The 26,172-nt window shown below is 41.3% G+C and overlaps 1 protein-coding gene across 2 annotated transcripts in view; it reads right to left on the reverse strand.

Annotated features, from left to right (window-relative positions):
• LOC146830895 (fibrocystin-L-like) overlaps positions 1 to 26,172 on the reverse strand; it is a 1,171,295-nt gene that overhangs the window by 596,973 nt on the left and 548,150 nt on the right. For both annotated transcript variants that reach the window (XM_085605085.1, XM_085605086.1), the window contains exons 33-35: positions 24,550 to 24,742; positions 4,094 to 4,236; positions 2,865 to 2,969 (exon numbers count right to left, since the gene is read on the reverse strand). In XM_085605085.1, coding sequence (XP_085461211.1) covers positions 2,865 to 2,969; positions 4,094 to 4,236; positions 24,550 to 24,742 — 441 coding nt within the window. The remainder of the gene's footprint in view (positions 1 to 2,864; positions 2,970 to 4,093; positions 4,237 to 24,549; positions 24,743 to 26,172) is intronic.

The raw sequence follows: 26,172 nt of genomic DNA on the forward strand, positions 1-26,172 counted from the left end.
GATAAAAAATGCCTATCATGCGCTAATTAAACAGGCTAAAAAAAGGTACTTCTCGTTGGCAGTAGAAACAGCCAGCAGCAAACAAAAGGAAATATTTAAAATTGTAAACGGCTTTAATAAGCCTAAATGTTTAGCGCAGGATATCCCGCCCTCGCAGGCACTCTGTGACAAGATCGCAGATTTCTTTGAGGGAAAAGTACAGGGGCTGACGAAGGACTTCGATGTCCCTATATTAGAGCCAAGAACAGAGGATGATATAGTGAGGCAAGGGGCCACGCAGTTGACAACTTTCCTTCCAGTTAGCCTGGAGGATACCAAAAGAGGAATTCTGGCAACAAAATCTGGATCCCCCTTCGATCCATGCCCAGTTAGGCTTTTACACCTCATTGTGGACGTTGCCAATCCAATAATAAATGCCATTGTCAACACCTCACTGTCCACAGCCAAAGTCCCCCCAGAGTGGAAACTGGCAGCGGTGAAACCACTGCAAAAAAACCAACTCCCTGACCCCACCACATTGTCGAACCTACGACCCATCTCACTACTTCCGGCTCTGTGCAAAGTCACAGAGTCAATTGTAAATAAACAACTTACTCGTTTCTTGGAAGATAGTGATGTATGGCACCCCAACCAGGCAGGTTTCAGGGCCCAACATTCCACCGAATCGGCCCTCCTGTTCACTACAGAAACTATCCGCTCAGCCCTAGACCAAGGCAAGAAGGCCGTCCTGATTTTATTAGACCTATCGGCGGCCTTCGACACGGTCTCACATGCCATCCTATTAGACCGGTTAATAACATCTGGTGTCACAGGGACAGTGCTTGAGTGGATAAGAAACTTTTTAAGTGACAGGAGGCAAGTGGTGACCCTGGGGGAATTCTGCTCCAGTGAAAAAGCGCTGTTGACGGGAGTTCCGCAGGGTTCGAGCCTGAGCCCGATCCTGTTTAATGTTTATACTGCACCCCTGATAAAACTAATATCGTCATTTGGCATAGACGCTATAGCCTATGCCGATGACACACAACTTATCCTGGTAATGGATAAGGATAACCAAGCCTGGGAGGATAAGCTCAAAGGTTGCCTAACGGCCACCTTTGAATGGATGCGCCTAAATCACCTGAAATGCAACACAGGTAAAACAGAGATCATGCCTATAGGCCCAAAAAATGAGTTCACCCCACGATTATGGTGGCCAGAAAAAGCTGAAATACCACCTCATACAACCAACTCGGCCCGTAATCTGGGGGTGCATTTTGACTCTGACCTGTCTTTTAGACAACAAGCAGCTAGAGTGGTAGGCATGTGCTTTGGGGTAATAAAGGGACTGAGAAAGTTCTTTGATCTTTTGCCCCTTGAAGCAAGGAAAACAGTTACGGTTGCACTTGTAACATCGCGCATCGATTACTGCAACAGCCTCTATGCTGGTACAAATAAAGTTGTCACACACAAACTTCAGATGGTGCAACATGCAGCAGCGAGGCTGGTTCTAAAATGGCCGAAAAGATCATCTGCAACCAAAGCCCTCAAGGCATTACATTGGCTGCCCATTATAAAAAGGGTTTTGTTTAAAGTACTGTTAATTACTTTTAGAGCTGTTCACAACCTAGGCCCGCCCTATCTGAGGAAAAAATTCAGCAGATACTGTCCAACCAGAGCACTGCGTTCTTCAACGGCCAACCTGCTTACCGTCCCGAGTTTTAGACTCAAAACTCGAGGGGGCAAATCCCTGGCGGTGCTGGGAGCAAAAGCATGGAATACTCTTCCCCCCCAGTTGAGATTACTGGATAAAGAAATAGACTTCCGTAAACATCTAAAAACCTGGATCTTTAATCTCCAAGATATAACTGCCAGAAGCCTAGTGTAATTCGGGTTCTCGGTCAAGTAAGCATAGGGACTACCTAACATCTGGTGGTCCTTTCTGGGCGCCTAGATGCTCCTTGGAGCGATTGCCGCGCGATACAAATTGGCACTTACATTACATTACTACTGTGTGCGCCCCGTCCCTTTCCCCTCATCCAAAGTCCTTCTTTTGCTTCTGTCTTGCAGACCTTGAGCTGTTCCTTCCCTCTCCGCTGCTACCCTACAGACGCTGTCTGTGTATCCCTACCTCCTGCCCACGCCACGTTCGGACTACACACCTAGGACCTTTTCCCTCGCTTCCCCGGACATCAGGGGTGGTGTATTTCTCGTCCCTTTCCCCTTGAGATCAATCGCCCATACTGTAGTAGTCTGTGTGGAGGATTGTTCTGGAGGTGAGAGAGGGGACTCTCTTCATTTCTGCGGTTCCTGGTTTTTAGGTGAGTGGGGGTTGTGACAAGTGGATGCCACAATATGTGCTGCAGTCCATAGGTGGCATTCAACTTCTAGGCAATAGGTGGAATTCTTGTACCCCATATTCGGGCCTTACATGAGAACTAAATGTGCCAGTTGAAAATTACCCAATTTAATCAGGTTTTAGTGGCCTGAGCACATACAGTGTGTACTGGACACTACTGTCCCAGTGTGCAAAGTATTTAAAACAGCAATACGAGTCAGCAAACTAAAATTGGGGTGCCCACTGAAAAATAGGCTTTGTATTAGAGCTTTGGTTTTAATTAAATAGTTAATTAAATATTGTGAAGGTTAGACATTATTGAAACAATCACGATCTGGCTGAAAGATAAGAAATGATAAAGGAATGCTTTTTAGGGGCCAATGATTCATCCAGGATATATCATTCTAAATCAAATTTCTCAACCCAAGTAGCGAGGAACTTACATGTCGTAATCTACTTATGAAACATCATATTTAATGTAACAAAACAATAATAATTTATTGACGAAGTGTGTTCTTTTTGCACTAGAAGATTAGAAAACGGCACTTACTTAAATCTCTACCATTGTTGGTGACTAAGTGTCTTGCTCTCCTTGATTGAACGATGCATTCCAAGCTCTCTGCTGCTGCCGAAGCAACCTGGCATGGTGTAGAATCTGCAATATGTAAAATGATTAGCAGACATAATACAAGAAAAATGTTATCTGATTTCTTCAATTGAAAACATTCTTCATCCTGAATCTTTACATCTACAATTTCAAAAAAGAAACACAACTGAAGAACAACTTAAACCTCTATAACCTATAAAGTTAAAAAAATGTAACGGAGAACTATAATATATTCACTTTTTTCTAAAGACATTGAATTTTTTCATGTATATTTATTATGTATTTATTACTGCTTTCGTTGCTTGCTATTTTCATAATGAAAATTAAATCAAAACAACATAAACATTCAATATATAGCAAACAGTATACAAAATACATAGAATTCAATGGAAAACTTCAGAAATGATGGTGAGAATTAGTCTATGGTGGGGAAAGTATCTGTCCTATTGGAGATCGATTTCACTCAGGTCAGAAAGTGAGACTGGCATTATAAGCATGGCAGACCATTATATGGCAAAAGGTTTATGGAAAACTCCAAGGGCCCGATGCACAAAGGTAAACTGAGACGAGTAGTAAATGCCCTTTGTGAATACTGAAAGCCGTAAAGATAAGACTTTCGGCTAATTTTACCTTTGTAAATCGTGCCCTAAATGTGTAGGGTACATTTAAAATTCATAATAAATTTGAACTATGCTGTGAAAGTTTGCTTCAAAAGGAATCCCTTTAAGTTAGGTAATAAAAAAAATTGCATGTTTCCTTGTGGATGCTAGGAAATTGGACAAAGGAACAATCCAGAATGGTGCAGTAACAATCTGAAACCGTGTCTGCCACCAGTGCGAACTTGTCCCTCCTGAAGGGCTAACATCCAATGGATGGACTGGTGATTTATTGACAGCAGGCCATCCATGTAGCAGTGCTAGTGACCAAATGGATAGAAATGCTACCACCTTATCCTGTGACATTTACTCATTGATCAAGTGAGGGAACTGTTACAATTTTAACAACTCCCTAACGCATGTCAAAAGAATCAAGCAGAGTGGCAATAACCTCCACTGATAAGGGAGTGAGCAGACATCAGAAATTGTTTCCTTCTCTGCTTACATATGAATCAATATCAAATATTGTTAAACTTAAGATTTAAGTTTTAATTTGAAAATGAAAACAAAACTTACCTAGCTGCACGTCGTTGCTCTCTGGCTCTGTACTAAATCCAGACCCTGTTATTGTGATTTTTGTGCCACCATACACTGATCCGTGCTGAGGAGAAATACTGTTTACCTCCAAAATGTATGTAATGTTGGCTTTTAATGGGTCACTGAGGGAAAAGAAAATAGATAAGTGATTTTAGGAGAAAGATCCCAATCAAATTAGGTTTTGACTAACTTAGAGCCAGAGTTCCAAATCCATTTTCCATTGCAAACCCTGAAATTTGCAAGATGACAGAGTTTGAGACAACATAATTACTTTTAATACATATTAATTAAACTCACCTTTGGAGTCGAAAACAACGTTCTGACTTGGAAACTGAGTTTAGTGACTCATACTGAGTTACAATTAGGTAGGAACATAAAAGGGGTGACCACTCCTAACTGCAATTCTGTATGGCATGAATGAATGGCTTTCAACCACAATTGCAGTGATCAGATCATTGCCATCACCTTAAAGAAGGTGGTAACTTATTTCCAAAGGGAAAGGTGTCCCTAAAGGAAACTTTCTCTTTAGTGTATGGTGCCAGGTGACCTCTGGTGGGAGTAGACAGTGGTCCAGTGGACTACTGCCTGCTCCCACAGAAGTTTTCCCAATTCGCAAAGTGTTCCCACCATTTTTTTTTTAAAGCAACACAGGACCCTTTAAGGAACATGGGCTTCTTAAAGAAATATCAAAACCGGCTATTCCCAAAAGGGGTGTAGTCCTCCCAATGCCAATCTATGGCTGCGGGATCCGCACTTTGCATTCTTTGTGTGTTAATAAATGAGTCCATGCTACACATGGTTGTTATGTGGCAGCATGTATGTTCCGCTTGGCATCTCTGTGCATCATGAACAATGCAAAATTCAGGATTTTGACGTGTTATGTCGGCTTACTATTAAGAGAATAGACCCAACGAAGGACAATAGTATGGTCCGAACTGCATTGGGGTTTATGATAAAAGAATGCAAGAAAATAATATTCATCTATATACATCCTCTTCAATATGTTCTTGAACAGGAATTTACCAAACATTGATGTTGCTAACCAATATTAATTAGACATTTCGTAAATACACATATATGTACCATTGCATTGTTTTTAATGTTTCATCTTGGGTGACAAATTATTTCAGCTAATGATTTTAACGATGCAGTCTAATCATAATTGATGAACTAATCATATTGTATTTGAAACAATTTTACTCAGACATTTATAGTGTGTTTATTTATGTGCTTAATTGTGTCACATTTTTATTTGAGACACCATTTGATTAAAATGGATGTTGTTTCTGGTGAACTATTCAAATTGCTCCTGTTTATTTCCACTTCCAAATCAATGTCCCTCTGCGGGACATCTTTACCCACAGTTTCTGCAGCCTTTGTAAATAACAGGGAAATGTGATGTATTTTCCTTAGAGCACATGTATTGTGAAGGAAACTGCCTTCACATATTGAATGTAGCAAGTTTAAGTTCTTTGTGCTGTAGCTTCCTGATGTGAGTCTGGTAGAAAACATTGGTGTATGGGCTACTGCTTAACTAGTGTAATGTAGAGTTTTGTGCATTTCCGGACAGCAGCTGTGTAGAAGCTGCTGAAGACTTTTGTAAAGGTGGGTTTGTTCTATATGCAGTATAATGACATATTATTCTCTGATTTGCTTAAATGTATTAGTAAGGTATGCTTCCTAAGATACCTCTAAACATTTCTCTTAGTGAGGAGCCAGGGAGTTTGATTAGGGGCTACAAGGGCACTAGGTTGAGCCAGCTATGCTAGGGGCAAGAGCTTAAGAGGGATCAGAGGATCTATAGGGACTCTGAGGAGAATGCAGGAGATGACCCTTTAATAACAGAAGGCAGGATTGTTGGTAAACCCCAGAGGGCAGGTAAACATCGATATTCACTCTGCTCTGGGACAGACAAGGGGGATACCATCAGTCCCCTAGGGAAGACATGCAATGACAGTACAGCGCCTATTAAAGGAGGGCCAGTTAAGAAAGCAACCACAAGTCTGAGAAACCTGACATACACCCCAGCCAACAAAACGCCCAGAAAACTTTCACTAAGCCTACCCCTTCACCTAACTCCTACTTTAGGATAATGAATAAAACATGGGAGCAAGGACAGTGGCCGAAGAAAGCTGTAAGCTTTCTAATTAAGAGTGATCACCCTCAGAACAGTGCTGAAGGTGAGGGGGGGAGCAGCGTCAATTCCCCTTGTGAATCATTTCAATCACTTCTTAATGCTAGAGAGGAGAGAACTATGTGTCACTACAATAATTCTGCAAATGCCCTCACTGACAGCTGCTGCAAAAAGTGTATCAGTGCAATGGAGGCTGAGAAGTAGGCGCAACTGGAAGGAGGTTCACAGGATAGCCAGGGCAGAGTGTGTAGCAATATCCTTTTGATCCTCCGAACAGACATAATGACAACATTTGAAATCTCTGAAGCTAACCAGAAAGAAATCCATGGGAATTGTACTGCCTTAGAGAGAAAGTTGGATGATTTGGTGGTACAAACTGCTACTCTGGAGGAAAATCTGAAAAAAATGAGTCTGGTTGCGTGTTCTAATCCTCTGGAGATTGAAGGAATAGATTTGCAAAATATGGTGTTAAGTGATGACCTAGAAAGTTTGGAAAACCAGTCTAGGTGGAATAATTGAAGGTAGGTGGGGATTCCAGGGGGAGTGGAGGCAAATGATTTAAAGGCTTATGTGATTTGCCTTTCAAAGGAGGTGTTCCTGCAGCACAAATCTAAGATTGATTTGGGGAAGGAAATACAGCGAGTGCATAGTGACCCGTTTAATCTTCCTTTAAATCCGAAGAATCCACGGAGAATGCTTGTGAACTTCTACAAATATGCAATTAAGGAGGTAAGTTTCACGCATGCACAATAGGGGAAGTCTCAATCATTTGGTGATTACTCATACCACATAAGGTCAGATATGGGCAAGAGAGCAGCACATCTGCAATGGGAACTGGATGCTAGGACTGACAAGCTACAGAGGCTAGGGGCCAGAGTTCAGATAAGGTTTCCTGCAATGTTACGAATAATGTAGAAAAACAACATGCATAACCTCGGAGACCCTGCCGATGTAGATGCCCTGATAGGTAAAATGAAAGCGACGAGTTAAATTGTAGACTAGGAGGGAAGGCATTGCCTTAATAGAATGGATATACATAAGTGCCCATCCCAGATAGGGACCCTCAAATGGTGGATAATATGCCAATGATATTGGGAGAGGTTCTTCAGGGTGGGTATAAGGGGAGCACGTTGGGTGGGGAGTATAGGGGTAAACAACAAATAATTTCTTCAGAGCACATATCAGGAGAAATGGGAAACAATGTCATTATGAATAACGTTGAATACAAGAGCTCTCTTAGGGCCATATGTAGGTAACATACTATTTACCGATTCATGAATACCGAATTTTACCGATTCGGTATTTATGAATCGGTAAATAGTATGTAGGTAAATAATCGGTAATTATTACCGATTCGGTAAATATCGGTATTTATGAATCGGTATTTACCGAATCGGTAATAATGCATCCCTTCTCATTCATTCCTATGGGCCTGGAGGCCCATAGGAATGAATGGGAAGCCAGTTACTATTACTGATACGCTAAATACCGAATCGGTAATAGGGGAGGCATTATCATGGGTGGCAGAGTGTCACATTGACACCCTGTTGCACCCCTGATACATGCATGTGTGCACATGTGGCGCACATACATGCCCTAAGGGCATGTATGTCTGCCACATGGCACTTTATAAATAGCACAAAAATGCTTTTTGAAAGGTATTCGTCATTTACCATCAACTTGTAGTTGGTGGTAAATACCGAATCCAGACACCAATAATGCACTCACTTGAGTGCCCCCTACATAGCATTACTGGATTCGGTAATTTACCGAATCAGTATTTTACCGATTTCTTTAATTTCCGATTCAGTAAATACCGAATCCAGAAATCAGCCACCTACATCTCAAGTGCCTCAATACCGGTCGGTAACAGGATATTTACCGATTTTCGGCCGTTACCAACCGGTATTTGGCTACCTACATGAGGCCCTTAGTATGTTAAATGGGGGGGGCAGGATTGTTTTGGAGCCTGGTATCAAAATAATTACCTGGAATGTGAATGGAATAAGATCCAGGAGGAAACATGGTCTGGTGGCAGAATACCTGAAGGATAGTGGGGCCAAGTTAATTATGCTTCAGGAAACCCTTCTAGAATGTTCAGAATGCAGAGCATATTTTAATAAATTGGGTTCGGTGCAGGAAGTTGCATGTTCAGAGGAAGTTGGATGGGTTGTATGACAGAACAACGCAGGGAAATAGATCTCAAGCAGTAACCACACATTTTTTAGCACACATATTTTTACAATGTGTGTTTTTTTACAATGTATGCCATTACCACACATTGTTTATAAATTTAAAACCATGTATTTGTGGGGCAAGGCCCCCCAATTTACCTTAAATGTATGGTAAAGGCATCCGTTGTAAAAGCATGGATGTTGTTATGGGTGGTTCTACGGGACCTAGGTATGTCAACGGACCTATTAACCTACTTAGTTCGTCTGTATGATAACAACTTTGCTCATACAGGCTGGGGCACACAAGGGAACATCACTGACCAATTCCCAGTCAAAAAGGAAGTGCATCATGGGTGCGTTTTGGCACCCACGTTGTTCTACCTTTTCATCAGTGAGGTAACTAAATTCTTATCTCTCACACCCACTGATGCCCTGACCCTAGCTGGCTCCAAGGTTCCCAATCTAATGTTTGCCGACGACACGCTGATTATCTCAAAGACACCTAGTGGATTACAGCGTGCGTTGTCTTTGTTTGAAGACTTCTGCAAGCTTAGAGGTCTAATGACAAATGCAGATAAAACCAAACTCATGATTTTTAATAAACATCGATCATTTTGGGGCAAAATTATCCTGGAGGGTGTACCACTAGAGCACGTGGATGCTTTTACTTAATTAGGCATCACCTTGGAAAAAATGATGATATAGAGGCCCCACATCGAAAAAGTGGCGTTAAAACATAGACAACTAGCGGGAGCTCTAAGTAACTAATTTAGCTTATCTCTGACTTAAACAGTAAGTCCTGTATTACAGATTTATTGTGCAAAGGTGCTTAGCTCAGTCTTGTATGGCTCAGAGCTTTGGGGGTTTGGAAATCTGACACAGCTAGCTTCTGCTGATAATAAGTTCCTATGAACAATCACCAGCGTCCCCAAAAGCACAACTTCTTTCCCACTGCTTAGTGACATATTCGCTGGTATATCTAGCTAGGCTTCGTCCCATATTATACTGGACTAGATTATTGAGTACCCCAGAGCTGTCCACCTATGCAAGCAGTCTTAGGGATGTTTTAGAGGCAGACCGCTTCCACAAAATAGGCTGGCTCATAGACATCAAAGGGGCACTGTTCACAATGGGCCTGAAAAATTTGTGGGACAATCCATCTAACCTGCAGTCTCTACCCAAGGAAGCATTAATAGAAAGATACTGGGAAATGGTGTGGCTAAATAGTATCAGGGCACGACGCTGACTGGGAGGTTTATATTAGCAAAACCTTGCCCACGTCTTGAATCTTACTGGGACATTATATCTAGAAAGACAGCGATTTTGTGGCCGGGGGTGGGGGCATTGGCATGCCCATATGTGGCAGCCCCCATCCCTAATTAAAATGTTAACAATAATCCATGGTATCTAGTGGGCTTACCGACCCCCGGGGGGAAGATTGGGAGCTACTGCCCCATCTGCCCCCCAGGGGGGGGCAGAAAGACTAAATTTGCCCAAATTTATATGGGGGAGCAAAGGCTCTTCCCCAAGGGGCCCCTACCCCCTCCCTGGTGCCTAGTGGGTGGATCCCTGCTTGGGGATCGCCCTCCTGGGAAATTCTCCCCTTTCCAACGATACCTCTCCTGACTTTCTACATGCTCAGGGGGCTGAGATAGCCCCCTGAGCACGTAGAAAGGGAATCTGAAATGAGCCTCTTGGCTCATTTCAGTTTCCGTTTCACTGAAATGACGTCAGCGCGACGTGAGCGCTGATAGTCATTTGAGGGAAACACTGGGGGAGGCTCAGGAGCTGGGAAAGCTCTTCCCCAGCTCCAGAGGCTCTTGGGGGGTAAAGGGAATCCCTCTGGTGCCCGCACCAGAGGGATTCCCAGTGCCATGGCGTCAGACACGCGGGAACCGTCCGCCGCACATGAGCACTGATGCATCGAACGGTTCCCGCGCGTCTGACGCATCGAAGGGGTTAAAAGTCTAAAGTTGGATCGAATATAAAAGAGGCTAAAATACAACGAATACACAATATAAAATGATAATATAGATAATATAGAGTTCAAGTATATTAGGAACTTCAACTCAGAGGAGGGCAATCCATGGGACAAACAACTGGCAATATTATCACAAGATAACAGGTAAGGATAAAATTGGACATGTGGTTAAAACGCCAACGTAGATAGAGAATAAAATAAAAGCATTTCTGAAGGTGCAAACGGGACAAATACTCTACGAATACAAAAGAGTTTACATTGCAACCTATGAGAAGATCAAATCAATGTCCCACCAAAGGAAAAACCAACTTGTGAAGGAGCAGAAATGTGAGGAAAATGTTTTTTGGGGACAATTTTTTAGGTTTGCAAGGGATTCTGGGTAAGAGAAAGGGTTCCCTTATGGCACAAATAGAAAACAGGTATAAAATAATGTACCTTATGACTTAACAAATACATACAACAAAATATGGAAAAGTTAAAAGTTCATTTATTTGAATATATTAAAAAACAGTCAATAGGGATAACTAAACTAAATCCCTGAACTAAAACAAGATAAAATTAAGACAATATATATAATTGCGACCTGCACAATTACAAGCAGACAGAACAGTTACAACACACATTTGTTGGATACAGGTTTGTATATTCTTTCTCCGCTCTAATGACACCAGAGTAGTATCACTACCAAATCAGCGTATCTATTATGGTGTTGGAGACTTGAATTATACGCTTTAGGTTGCGTCGACGCGTTTCGGTGATAACTCCTTCTTATAATCACCTTTATCAAGACATAAAATTTGTCTGCCAGAACCAGAGGGTATGTAAAATCGCCCCTGGAATAATATTGACGATCCTTATAGGGATCACTTCACGTTTCCTAATTGGAGCGTGGGCTTCTGTAGTCGCCTTATACAAAGCTGCTGGTAGAAGTATATTTCTGTTTCTGTTCCGAATAGATGCGATCTTTTGTTGTCCCCCTGATCATGGAAGACCAAGGGAAATTGGTTGTGTTGTAGACCATAAGAGTTATATACGATCGGGCCAAAATTGCCATGTATAAATATAAGTATCACGAATTCTCCACTTCTGACGGGTTATGTTACAGGAAGTTGTGATTGTAACCTATGATATATGGCCAAATATAATGAGAGTCTACCTAGTTAGTAGATAAGGGTTACGCTCTCTGGGTCTGAGTCGTGTGTAACAGTACCTGGTGAAAGCCAGTCAAGTCACCCCATCCTGGATTTCCCTGGGTGTTTAGTTTTCAGAAATGTTTAGGTTTGCTAGGTTTCTCTAGGTGCCGGCAGAGCTAGGGTTAAAAATCTACAGCTAGGCACTTTGCAAAAAGGGGTCATTTTTTATTGTGAAAATGAGGTGTGTCCACGTTGTGTTATGAGCCGTTTCCTGTCGTGGGCACTTGGCCTACCCACACAAGTGAGGTACTATTTTTATCGGGAGACATAGGGTAATACAGAATTGTAGAGCAACTTTTATTATCGATTGACTTTCGATGCATTTCTGCCTTCCAAATGAAAGGCAATGTGTAAAAAAGAAGTCATTTTGAAAAACCTATAATTCTCATGCTAGTATGGGTATTCCCAATTTCAGAAATGTGCAAATATCTACTGTTTATAAACTCTATATTTTGTTCCTATGTCAAAAATACATAGGTGTCTTTCATACCAATTTTTCCATGTATACATTTTCCCAGAATAATTGCTGTATACCCGGTACATAATAAAAAAACATTGCAAGTAGCAGCTCAGTTATTGGCTCTGGGTTCGTCAGGTTCTTGGTGAAGCTACAATTCTTATATATCCCCACAACCAGAAAGGTCCAGCGGGTGTAACGGTATATTGATTTCAAACAGCTGTCATAATTAGAAGAAGGTGCAGGTGAAAAAGTTGACACAAATGGCTGTTTATTTCAACTAATTTTCAATTGTTCCTATATTTACTGGTAGTTTCTATAAAGAAACCTTAAAGGATCTACACAAATGACCCCTTGCTGAATTCAGAATTTTGTCTATTTTTTAAAAATGTATAGCTTTCCAGGATCCAATATTGCTTTCATACCCATTTCTACCATTAACTGGAAGGAGGTTGAAAGCACAAAAAATAGCAAAAAAAGGCTATGTCCCAGAAAAATGCCAAAACTGTGTAAAAATTGTTGGTTTTCTGACAAAAGTCTGCTTGTCCCTGAAAGCTAGGAAAATGGTGACTTCAGCACCACAGTCCCTTTTTTGATACCATTTGCAGGGAAAAAAACAGACACCTTCATCTGTAGCCCTTTTTTCCCATTTTCCCCCCCAATAAAAAATGTAGCTGTATTTTGGCTAATTTCTGATAAACTTTGTATTTTATGCTGTAACTGCTTTTATGAAAATTCTGTCAAAACAAAGCTTTTTTGAATTAAATTGTCGTTGTAAAAACATGCATGCTTAAAAATGAGTGGCAAAGTCACAACTTGGTAAAAACCTTGGTTTGAAAAGTGATCAAAAAACACTCTGGGAATAAGTTTATAAAGTATGCCACATATAGCACAGGAAGATGGTTAGTGTCTCTGGTGTTGGTAGAAGCCACATATTATATGTGTGTAGTATATTGTGGCTTGGATTGCGATGATCTCACGTTTCTAGAGGTCTTACAGCTGCATTTGATGGAAGCTCCTGCACCTATATTAGTTGAAGGTGATTTAAATGTAGTCCTAAATTCAGTGCTGGATAGAACATCAAGAGTGAAATACATGTTACACCCCTAAAATGTATCACAGGCTTAGTCATGTAATGAAAGATCTAAACTTGATAAATGGTGAATGCTGGATGGGTTGTCTAAAAGCTTTACTCTTATAGCAAAAATTATGGGTGCCATTCTAGAATAGATTATCTAGACCAGGCACAATATGGTTATGTTAAATCCGTGGTCCATCTTCCAGCTGTATTATCAGACCACTCCCCAGTATGCTTAAAGATGTGTCTCTATGGGAGGTCACAATTAAGGAGGTGAACATTAAATAGGGTATTATTTGTGGAGGAGGCCTTTTCGCTAGAAATGGCAAAGGAGCTAGATGTTTTCTATGCACTTAATTCAGGAACAGCTAGACAGTCAATAATCTGGGGGGCATACAAGGCCTATCTCAGGGGGATAATATGCAATTTCTCTGCTAGGCAGAAACAGGAAGTGTGAAAGAGAGAGAATACATTTGAGGATCAAAAAAGGAGGAAGGATGTCAAATTTCTAGGCGCTGCAATAAATGACCCGTCTAAGCAGGGGAAGTTCCTCCTGGAACTAGAAGAGGCTCAAGCAGCTTCTGAAGGATACTGAGCGGGGAAAATACAGGACAGGTGGAGGACTAGTAAAATGCAGAATATTGCTTAAGGAGAGCACTGTAGTTCACTTTTAGCTTGGAAAACAAAGACGGAAGAACCATAACCTTCATAAGTACTCTAATAGACTCAAATACAGGAAAAGCTCTTACTACCAATAAGGAGATTCCAAAGGAAGTTTTGTAATATATTAGTATGTTGTATAGGGAAGATAAGTACCCAAATGGTGAGATTATTAAGAACTGGCTGGCTAATATAGATCTCCTGTTGTTAGCTAAGATACAGGCCAACATGCTTAGCGCAAAGATCACTCAAAGAATAAGTGCACAGACAGATCGCGAATATCAAGGGAGTGAAGGCTGCTGGACCTGATGGGTATCCAGCAGAACTATACACGGTATTGGTAGATGTCCAGGTGCTACCATTATGGATGCTGTTTAATGCAGAGGAAAGGCTGCCTCCTCTTCATCTGAGGCCACGACTGTATTGGTCTTGAAACACTACTAGAGTGCCACTGTGTCCTTGCCTAGTTGCCTGTTGTCTTGCCATTCGTGCCCTGGTGGGACAGGAGTCCCAGGGCCCCAAAGAGTCGTGCCGCCACCGCCATCACCCTGGTTGGAAACTACATTTCCCAGGGTGCAAGGACCATCCCACAGGTGCCACGAGTGAGGGGGAGGCGCTTGAGTCTTCAACACATATAAAGAGCTGCCTCTCCCCCCATGGCGCGGGATGCACGCGGGCTGCGCCCAGGCTAAGGAAGAGGCAGGGCAGGGCCACCCCTCTAACACCGTACCCAAAACTAAACAACGACAACAATAAGTTACTGTTATCTACATTTTGGTCCTAGCCCCTGATAGCCTGTGTGACCACCTCTGTTATAATACCCATTTGAGCTGGCTCATTTTATTGTAAGAGGAACAATTCAAGCCCACTATTGTATGTAAGTGTACAGCACAGTACCCGAACATCGCATCTGGACTGCCCCTTAATCTGTATCGCGATACATAGATTGTACCTAATTAGTATCTGTGCAGTGTCCATTGATGTTACTAAGTATGGGCTAAAGGAAAGCAGTAGATGTGTTGGGGGGGAGTAGTGGGAATGGGTAAGAAGCCCAAAAGGTTGACTAAACATCCATCAAATAAAAGAAGTAATTGTGTCATGAATCGCATAGATAATTTAATCAGTGATTGCGAAGGGATCCTAACTGCCCCAACGAGTACCGGCATAGGTACAACGGAAGCACCCCCCACCAAGTATCCCTTGTCCCCCCGGATTGTTAAATCCATACCGGACATGTTCAAAAGACCTACACCGATAGAACCCCTAGCTGTAGATCTAGAAAAAGTATAACAAGTAGGGTTAACCCCATCCCGCCATGCCGACTCAAGCAAAGAACCCCAAGAAGTATGCGAACTAGAGTGCTCAAACAGATTTGACACTCTGACAAACATAAATGAAGATAATATGACCGCTCAGCAAGCAGTCAGCACAGGATTAGTTGTGGATAAGCATCAAATTGACCCCCCGGGGTCATGTAAGTGTTTGTGTTCAAGTCAGCTCACAAATCGGATAGCAGATTTGATGGCACAGACTAGCATATTCATGGAAGTGGTAAGTTCACTAAAAGGCCTGATCGACAGACTTACCAAAACAGTGATACCCATTGTACAAAATATTACTTTAGATTTAACTAGATCACCCGTGCCTATGTCTTTGCCAAATAGAGAGCCTTACCCTGGCGTTAAAGGTAGAAATATTGAGGACCCAACAACTGTTTCAACATAAACCAATAATGGCAACACTGAAAGAACCCAAAAGAACCAGGCCAGAATGTTTTCTTCTGCCCATACTAGCCAAGATAAGCAGTTTGGCCGCCAGGATCAGACAACCAGATATATAGACCGAGTAAGATCATCTTGTATCCCCCCAAGGAATTCAGGCCCAGTACAACAAGGGTTGAAGACAGGCGAACACAGAACAGTAACCAGTCCTAGCAAATGCCAAGTATTTCTAATCAACATTCCAAAACCTTCACCTAGCCTGATAAAAGAAGACGAACAGTCACTGATTAACAAGAGCATCCACTGGTTACGGCATGTTAGGAACTGTAGATCAGTAATCAGAGAAGATATCCTTCATGCCAAAAGGGTTGAATGAAAAGGTGCCAGTTCAGACTGTATATGTCTCACACTCAAAAAAGGACTTCCTTTATGACCTCTTCTAGTATTAGGATTAAATATAATCTTCCAGCAGTTAAATCTAGTAAGAACCCTAGTAAATCGGCAGAAGGGGGTATCGAGTGTTCATCCCTAGAGAAGGTAGATTGAAGTTTATGGAACATCCTCCCAACACCACGCAGAAACAATATCATACTGCATGGGGTGAACTATCCAACCAAATAAGGGCCCTTCCTTGTACTGTCCCTGTGGGCTCATGGTCAGAGATCGGGGTGGGTAAGCCTATAGAAAATCGGATTGACAGTCCCAAAACTCCCCCTGATAGTAACACTCTGGGAGAACTGTCACTAGCTCAAGAAACTAATGGCCAGGTTGTTATCCCTCACATTACCCTCGTACCATCTACGACCAGGATGGCCTTTGCCTCCTAGAATATTGCGGAACTGCATAGAAAAATAGCCTCAGCAGACTGGTCAGCATTTATAGAGGACCACGATATATGGGCCTTTCAAGAAACTTGGTCGCTGAATCACATCTACCGTCCTGGGTATCTAAAGTTTTCAAAGCCAGCTATAGGCGGACGAAAAGGCAGACCCTCTGGAGGGATTACGCTATGGGTCAGGCAGCACTCGGGCTATAAGGTAGAGGAAGTACCAATAGACAGCCCGGACATCCTGGCTATACTTTTTCCGTCAGGAATCACTCCCCCAATATAATGGTAATAAATGTATATGTAAGAGGGATGGTGGGTGGTAAATTATCAAACACGGTTATCCTACTTAAAAGTTTTGTTGACAATAATAGGGGCAGAAGTAACCTGGTAATTACGGGTGATTTTAATTGCTCATTCGAGCCCCTTGATTAGGAAGATGGAAGCCTTAGTATAGAGGAGGATGCCCAATGGAACATTCCATCCCTGGATCGACCCCCAATAACGAAATGGACGGAGGCAGCACTCCAGCTAAAAGGCCTCTGCCTGGAAAGGGATATCAGGGCAGTAAATGGAAGGATTCCTCCGACAGAATGGGCTCTCATACATATAGTAATTGGCATAGAAGTAGTCACATTGACTATTTTCTTATTAATCTGGAATTATGGTTTTCCCTATTTGATATGGTGGTCCTTGAGAGAACTGAAAGTGACCACAATCCACTCTTGATGACATTGCACGTATTGGGTTCTCCACAGGCACGACCACTGGTAACAGAGTGTGAGACCGCGGATGCCGTATTATGTAATGATATGATAAGAGTAAAATGGGCCATGATGGTTGAAAATGAGAACTCGTTAGAGCAGATGAAGGCATTGGTGGAGTGTACATTAGTAACCCTCCAAAACCTAGATTCCCAGGAGGAAATAAATTCAAATATCACGCACATTCACGATATGTTCACGAAACTCAAATCTTTTTTTATTTAAACCCCACAAATTAAAAAGAAAGATTACCCCAAAAGCAGAAAATTGGTACAACAAGGCCTGTAGAGAAGATTATAAGAGGCTCCCCCACGCTATAAAGCTTAAAAAAATGGATGAAATCAAAACCTCACGGAAGAGTTATAAAAGAACCCAGCTCATAGCTAAGAAGGAGTGGGACGAACAATGATGGCAAGATCTTCTCCATTTTAGCAACGCAAAAATGATGCAAACATTTTGGCAAATAGTAAAATGGGACAGTGTAGAATGTCGACAAGCACCCATTAATTATGTAGCCCCGGACAAGTGGGTATCTCATTTTTAGGCTCAATTTGCTGCTATTGTCAACAACACAGATAATATACAACTACCTACACCAGATACTATTGTGTTTTTTAATAGAGGAGAGGTCGAATCTGCCCTGAATGCAATTCCCAGAGGAAGGGCTCTGGGCCTCGATTGCATCCGGGCAGATCTATTTATACATGACAAGGATAACTGACATATATACAGTTACTTGCCAATGCGATAGCTAGTTGAGCCCCCATTCCAGACTCTTAGCAAGGCGCCGAAATTTTCACGATATGGAAAAAGGGGGATCGCTCCTGCCCCAGGAACTACAGGCCAATTAGCCTAATAGATTGTATACAAAAGATCATGGTCAGGCTAGTGTTGAGCAGGATCCAGTCCTGGTTCAAAGAGAACAACATCTTGTCCCCATTACAGCCTGGCTTCCGCCAACACTTGAGTACTATAGATCAAGTCTTTAGGTTTATGTTGATCTATTGGCGTGTTGTGGTCATCAGGGAAGGAACGATCTATGCAGCATTCATTGATCTCAAATCCGCCTTCGACCTGGTCCCCCGTAATAAACAATGGGGGGTACTTAAAGATTCAGGGATTCCACTAGATTTGCTGTCATTGGTAGTCAAGCTGCATGAGTCCAATTTTGCCCAGGTACGCTGCGTTACTGACAGGTTTCCAGTAACCAAAGAGGTACGCCAAGGGTGCGTCCTGGAACCAACTCTATTTTTGCTATTCATCAACAGGGTTGTTAGTTATTATACCACCTATCCAACTGACGCCCCCACACTTGCCGGCATGAAGATACCCATACTGATGTTCACCGATGATACCCTTATAATTTCGAAAACACAAAAAGGGTTGCCGAGTGCATTGGAAAGATTCAAGGATTTTTGTGCAGATCATGAGTTAATGGTTAATGTGGAGAAAACCAAATTCATGGTTCTCCACAAACACAAAGCGATAAAAGGAAGGGTCTTTATGAATAAGGTTCAACTCGAAAAGACAGATGTATTTACATATTTGGGGATCACACTGGGTAGGAAACTAAACTGAAGACCCCAGGTTGACATAATGTCCCTTAAGCATGCTCAATTGGCAGGAGCATTATTGAAAGAGCAGGGGTTGCCCCATACAGAACCGGTAGGCGCAGCGCTAAAGATATATGATACTAAAGTAAGGGCTTTGGTCTTGTATGGTGCAAAGCTTTGGGGCTTCGACAACCTGACACCCTTGGCTACTGCCCAGAATGAATTCTTGAGAGACCTTACCAACCTCCCGCAATCAACCCCCCTTTAAGCCCCTATATTTAGATCTGGGTTGCTGTCCCCTAGAAGAGATAGCACGGTACAGACCCCTAGCGTACTGGAGAAGGCTCTGGTCTACTCCGGAGTTGTTACATTATGCTAATGCGCTAATAGATGTAAGAGGGGCAGATTTATCGTGTAAAATTCCATGGTTACAAAAAATAAAGTGTACATTGGTAAATATGGGGATGAGCCATCTGTGGGAAGATCGTGTAGGGAGTTTGTTTCCATCCGAAAAAGACTTTAAGGAAGCATACTGGAATATGGGTAAAACGAACCGCCTGAAATCCACCAACGACACCACCTTGTCAGGCATTTTTCTGGAACATAAGCAAGATACCCTGTTTGAGGAGTACTGGGATTTTATAACTAACCATGTGATAGAAAGCTATTCCATCAATTCAGGGTGGGTACACCCCCGTTAAATCATTTACACACAAATGGAATGGCTGATCGGATAATAAATGTGTTTCCTGCCCTGAGCAGGTTGAGTCAATCCCTCACATTTTATTTGTGTGTCCTGCATGTAAGCTTCCTAGGGAGAAATGCTTAAAACCAATTTGCTCTAATCTGGGTACCAGATCCAGTGATATAGCTCTTCGTATTCTAAAGACCAACACACAGGACTCCATAGTGATAGCCATGGCTACATTTTTGAGCTGGTACACGAGCCAAAAATATGAAGAACTAAGAAGCTAATGAATGGCAATTGAATCCAAAGAGAGCTGTGTTTACATTTGCTGTACATACCATTTGCGTTACTGGGCTATGTTTGTTAGTTATCCAGACCATGCCTTCCAATATTCAGCAGCACTTATGAGCTTCATGTAGAAAATGGAATACATGTACGATTGGTAGTTAGGTCAAGCTGACTGAGTAATGTATTTGCTAATTTATCAAAACAGAAATTGTATTAACTCTTTTAACTCTTTTAATATCATAGATGATTTTTAAATCAATTTTTGTATATAATGTATTTTACATTACAGTGTTTCATTGTCCATCTCCCAAAATATTTACTGCATATTAACCGTTGTATGTATATCTGTGTTATTCCTTTTTTTATGTAACATTGTTAAATAATATTGTGTCTTTCATGATCTAAATGATCAAAATAAAGACTGCTTTGACCTGGAATCCTATAGGCCGATGTCCTTGATAAACACAGATTATAATATCTTTGCGGGGTACTGGCCAGTAGGATAGCCAGTGTAATTAGGGCCATAATCCATCGAGACCAGAGAGGTTTCATTCCTGGACATCGTCTAATGAGTTAACCCATCTCCTTATTGGTAGTATAAGTCTATCAGTGGTTCATTAGGCCCCATTAGCTGTTGTGGCATTAGACACCGCAAAAGCATTTGCCAGGGTCAATTGGGTCTACTTATGGGGAGTACTTAAAAAGTTTGTATTCTGTGATAGGATGGTTAGAACAAAGCAGAGTCTGTATAAATCTCCAGTCACAAAAACTCTATCACTAGACCACCAGGGGTATGGTGCAGGCAGGAGCCTGCGGGTGGAGAAGGGCCTTGAACACCTACCTGGCAAGGAGCTCAAGCCGGTGCTAAGCTGGTGCTAAGGGTAGAGCCTTAACAGTGGAGTTGCGCGGGGGAGAGCAGTAGGTCAGAGGTCTTGCTCTACTTGTCACGCAGCGGGCGCCATTAAGTATGGGTCAGCGGGAGGGCGATCAGCTGGGAGGCAGGTGGCGGAAGCAGGAGCGATACACTGGGGGGAGGGGTAGAGGTGAGTGCGGGAAGAGGGAGCGGGGAGGGAAAGAAGTGGAGGGTGAGGAGTAAGAAAATGGAAAAAAGGCAAAGGAGGCAAAAAGGAGACATGGAAAAGGAATAAAAAAGAGCTAATATCAATCAATCAATTAGGGGTTTATAAAGCGCGCTACTCACCCATGAGGGTCTCAAGCCAAAGAGGCAAAAGTAGAGGAAAGAAATAAAAAGACACAAAATAAGCAAATGAAACAGAGGCAAAATAGGCAAAAAGGAAAAATAGAAGGAAATAAAAGGAGGTGAAGAGGGAAAAGAAGAAAAAAGACAGCAAGACAAAAGACACAGAACAGAACACAATATCAGAAGAGCAGGGCGCTCTTCCACTAGACTACCAGGGATGAGACACAGGCAGGAGCCTGCGGGTGGAGGAGGGCCTCAAACACCTGCCTGGCAAGAAGTTCAAGCTGGCGCTAAGGACAAAGCGTTAATGGTGGAGCTGCCCAGGGGAGAGCAATGACTCTGACCTTTGTCCATCTGTATTGTCCAATGATTACCTTGGAAAAGCTAAGTGGATGCTGGGTTGGTGAATCCAGCAAGTTTGCAGCAGCTGTCTCAGTGAGTCAGCTTCCCTCTGTGGAGGGAACCACACTTTGAGAAACTGAGGGTGCGATGAGGACAACATAAAAAAGTTGTTTCGTTTTCTGTGCATTATAATGACATGTTACTCTCTGATTTGCTTAGAATGTGTTATCACTAGTCATACCACTGTGAGTTTGCAGTTATGCTCAATATTAATTCTGGAAATGTGTTTAAAAAACCCTGGTTTTGAGGGTGAGCCAGAGAGACGTTTCCTATTCCTCCTGAGATTCTGTCTGATTTATATGAGACTACCTGAGTTCCTTCAGGGACTCAGTCCTTTTCAATAGAGTTTTACTGAACATCTTACAGTTAGGGATGCTGTCCATTTCTCTACTGATTTTACTGTTAATTTGGGATTTATAATTATTTTGACTCCTGATTATGCACTTTGAGTGTGTGTCTTCATGGCATTTATCTTCATACTGTACTACCTTTTATTTGAGATTTAGTAATAAAACCCTTTTAACTTTTCCCTGATCTGGATCTCAGTTATTGAGTGGTGGTAACAGGTATTTCTTACTCTGCTAAGTTTGTTGGACTCATGTTGAGGAAGTTGGCTACTATTTTCTCAAGAGCAAGGGATGCTGAAGCGGACCGTCTGATGTCAAATTTGGGGGGGGGGGGTCTAAGTTTGGTGGTAGATTGGAATATTGGGATTCAGCTTCTATATTTGTCATAGATGTTCATTTCACTATTCTAAACCTGGATATGTGTGTTTTAGTCACGTCTTTTCTTATTATTGAAATTTTTTTTTATATATATGAAAAAAATAATTCCACACAAAAAGCACACCATTGTTGATTGTGGCACAAGTACTCTGAATCTCAGATGCAAGAGGGAAGTGCCTGTACAATGGTAGCTAATGATCTCATTTGATGAAAGAAGAAAACAAATTGTCAGATTCATGCTACACGTTGGGTCTAATATTATTTGGATGCTAATTGGACCAGCGTTTTATATCCTAGACACTTACCCCGGTGTTGTCTATTGGATAATGATGGGAAATGCATGGTGGCCCTGATCGGTCTTTGGGGTCCTCTCTCCATATTAATCAAAGGAGTCTAATGTGTTGGTGATGAAGTGCTGTCCATGCAAAGAAGGTGTGATGATGTAAATAACAGTAACAGAGGCTCACAACGCCACAATTACATATTTTGGCCGTCCAAAATAATGCAAACCTTTTTTTAATGTTAAATTTGCACGATTCTGCATTGTATGTTGTTTCTAAACTTCATGTTAAATAAAACCTATAAAAAGAAATGGTTAATAGCTAGCCCTAACTTCAATTGAATTAATATTTGTGATGAAACCACTGCCAGGATTGCTGCATTTCTGAAAATACTGTATGTTATGAGTGATGGTTTTCAGAGTGTACAGGTGTTTTTTCTATTATAGAAACAATGTACACTTACAGTAAACAGTCACTTCAAATTATATTTCAAATGCTTAAATATCACAGAAAAGCTATACATCTATATCAAATCAATGTTAAAGATTTTCACTTCCTTTCTGTTTGTTTTGTGGGGGTCTTTATTAAAAAAAAGTGTGCACCAGTTAAGCACCAACAGCCTAGGGCTACATTACATGATGTAGACCATTGGTTCTTAACTTTTTTACTTCTGTGGCACTCCACTGAATCACTACAGGAAGCCAAAGTCTCCGGCTTAAGTAATTTCTATGATGTGAACCAACAACAGTGCAGAAAAATACAGGATCTAGTATACACCAAGCAAATACACAAATTATGAAACATTTTATTCAGTTCACAAACAAAAACATACAAAAAGTTCCATTTTAATTTTAATGGGAAGGTCGGACCATTTTAAAATGTTTTATTTCTAAAACTTACAGTGATATGCTAGGATCTAGCGTATCAATTTGTCCTCTTTACTACTAAGACATGCTCTTTGGGCACATACCATATGCAAAGACTGAAGATAAGGATATCAAGCAAATGCTTTGCTTTTAGTTTCGAATTCCTTCACATGGACAGCGCATTTTCAGATTTGAATTTTACACTTTGCTTTTCATGAAATATACTTTATGAATCTGCTAATATATATATATTTTTTAAGCAGTCGTAGACTGCTTGGGTAGGCTACTGTGGACCGTCAATCATCTGCAGACCACAGGCTAAGAACCACCGGTGTAAATTGTGGTCAGATGGGATTCTGTCCTCACTGATTCTCAGTTTGCTTGCTGGATGTTGTTCTGTGTTCTCTGCCTATTAGAGTCAGCTGGCCATTCAAGTCTGAGCTGTTCTATTGTCTCTGCGGCAAGTGATACGACTGACTGTGGAATTCCCTTCAGGGTGTTAACATTTTGTTTGCTGAGCAACATTTCTTTCAAAATAATTTGTTAACTAGAACATTTAAAGTCTATATTCTGATCCATGAATCACTGAGATTTCTTAGGGGAGGTAGTCTAGCTGGAATGTTGATTTATTCATATGGGAAGTCTCTAAGAACCCCTATGCCCTCACCTGATTTGATTCACCACCAGTTTGCCAATAACTTCTGTGTTTTGGCGATAATAGTTTTTTATCATTTGAGGATTGCCTTGTGTTAGGGCAAAGCTGCCTAAAAATGAATTATAGCAAATCGAAGAGTGTTATGGACAGTTTAAAAAAACAAAAGGAGCGATACCTAGTAATACATGACAAGGCTTCCAAAACTAACCCCTGACCCAGCCTTCTACAGAGAGTCAGCGGTGCTCTGCTGAAGTCCAATCAGTACCAAAAGTCAGGGTCATTCAAATTATGCCTTCTGGACAACTTATCATTTTGAAAGTGTGTTCCCATTTACTGTGACACCTGCTTACTAAAGTATGTTTGTATCCATATTGAGCATGCAGTAAATTGTTGATATTCATTTTATCCAAATTTCTAGCATTGTAGGCAGAGTGTGTAAATGTCACAGACATATTTATGTCACAGGCATGTACTTTTTGATAATCATGTTGATGTGCAGATCAGCAATTCCTATAGAAATTTGAGACACGCATTTATAATTTAGTTACTATATCATGCCTCAAAGCAATGTAATTTAGTATGTCTTTCTCCTAGACCCACAGTACAGGAAAATACTTCTTAACTACAAGTACGCAAACATTAAATACATGAAATGCAATCTTGATACTAGTAATCATCAGTTGCTTAGGACAGAAAGCTACATTAATCCAAAATAGTTAAATGAAACCACTAAGTTGCCAAGAATACAAATGTTGTCAGCAATACTACAGGACGATCAACAACCTTACCTGACTGCAGCAAAACCCAGGTTTCCAACCTGCAGCAGGACAGGGTACGATCCAGGTGGGAGGCTGGGCAACAGGCAGACAATATGCGTAGAATTCACTGCAAGAACTGGACATAGACCCGCACCGATGTATACTGTAGTGTCGACCAGCGCATTGCCAAAGTTGGAGCCAAATAATGTTAGATTTCTGTGTCCTAAATTAGTATAAAAAACAACATGTGCTACTTTAATTTACATAATGGCAATCATTCAACAGTGTAAAGCTACACACAAATGTTCTAATGAGTATACATGCCTGTCTTAAAGAGAATATTTTTATCTAACTTAAAACTTAAGCTCAGATTTACTAATGTATTACTCAGTGCTGTAGAGTAGTCAAATCTGCTTTGCTGCTTTGCACAAGATGGAAGATTCAGAGCAGAGTCATATCTGCTATGGTTGGCCTGCTGCTGTCATTCCCTGAAATGGGTTTTAACAACTCTGCCATAATGCACAGCCCCGCTCCATGGTGCAGTGACCAGTGTTCCCTTTCTATCTAGCATAGGATTAGTTCTGGAAGCATACCCTTCCAGTACAAATTACCATGGGTAGACAAACTCAGATGATTCTCTATCATTAGATGTGTGCTGCAGCATACACTCAAAGTGTTTTTATTTTTTATTTTTTAAAGAAATGAACAAATGTATTCTTGTTCACCCCTATTTCAAGCAGGGACATCTTAAGCATTACGGGGGCCCCTTTTTCAAACAAGTTTCAGTTTTTTTTTCAGCTACTCACGTCTACTCAATTATACATTAAAATTTCAGAAATGGTGAAACGACAAAAGATAGACTTTAACTGATATAGAAGTCAGCAAGGCCTCACTAAAACCCCTTAACCTCCCCACATTTTCTTGATCTGACCTTGGACTGTCTTGATATAGCACACCATGGAGCACCATGAGGCTGACCACTATAAGGCCGTAGGGTTTTAGGAAAAAATATTTGACCAAAGGAAGCAGGGCTTTCCAGATTTTAAAGATTTAAATTTTCATAACAATGACCTCAAAAGACATTTAACATGATGATGCGATCTCAGGAAATGACCACACGACACGTTACATGGATGGTGTGGTGTTTAATTCTGGGAACATTAGTAACAGATGTGAATACTAGGCTAAACTCATAGAAACATTTCGTTGTGTTCAATAGAAACATGTAGCAGATGAGGACTGCCTGGCACCTCCAGTGTATCTATTTGCTGCCCACTGTTTATTTGCCAGCCTTAACCTTGCCTTTTTCCAGCACTATTTTGACTCAACACATGTGAGCTATTGAGATTACACTTTCAGATCTTTTTGTTACTCTCAAATTCTACATGTTCTCCAGCTTCAACCTTCTTCGCACAAGTACAGTAGCTCTTTTGTCACTTGCCAAGATGAGGAAAGAACAAGAAGAGGAAGATATAAAACAGAGAAAGGGATAGAAAGAAGAAGGTATTGAAATAGGAGGTCGGGTGAGAAATGGAGTATATGGCAAGAGACAAGAGGAAAAAAGAGAGAGAAGGGATAAAAACAAGCAAAGGGTCAAAATGAAGGAAAAGCATTAAACAGGCTAGGAATTACGTGATGAACCTGAGGTGATCA

Source organism: Triturus cristatus, chromosome 5_1 (assembly GCF_964204655.1).
Source record: "Triturus cristatus chromosome 5_1, aTriCri1.1, whole genome shotgun sequence".
Lineage (NCBI taxonomy): Eukaryota > Metazoa > Chordata > Amphibia > Caudata > Salamandridae > Triturus > Triturus cristatus.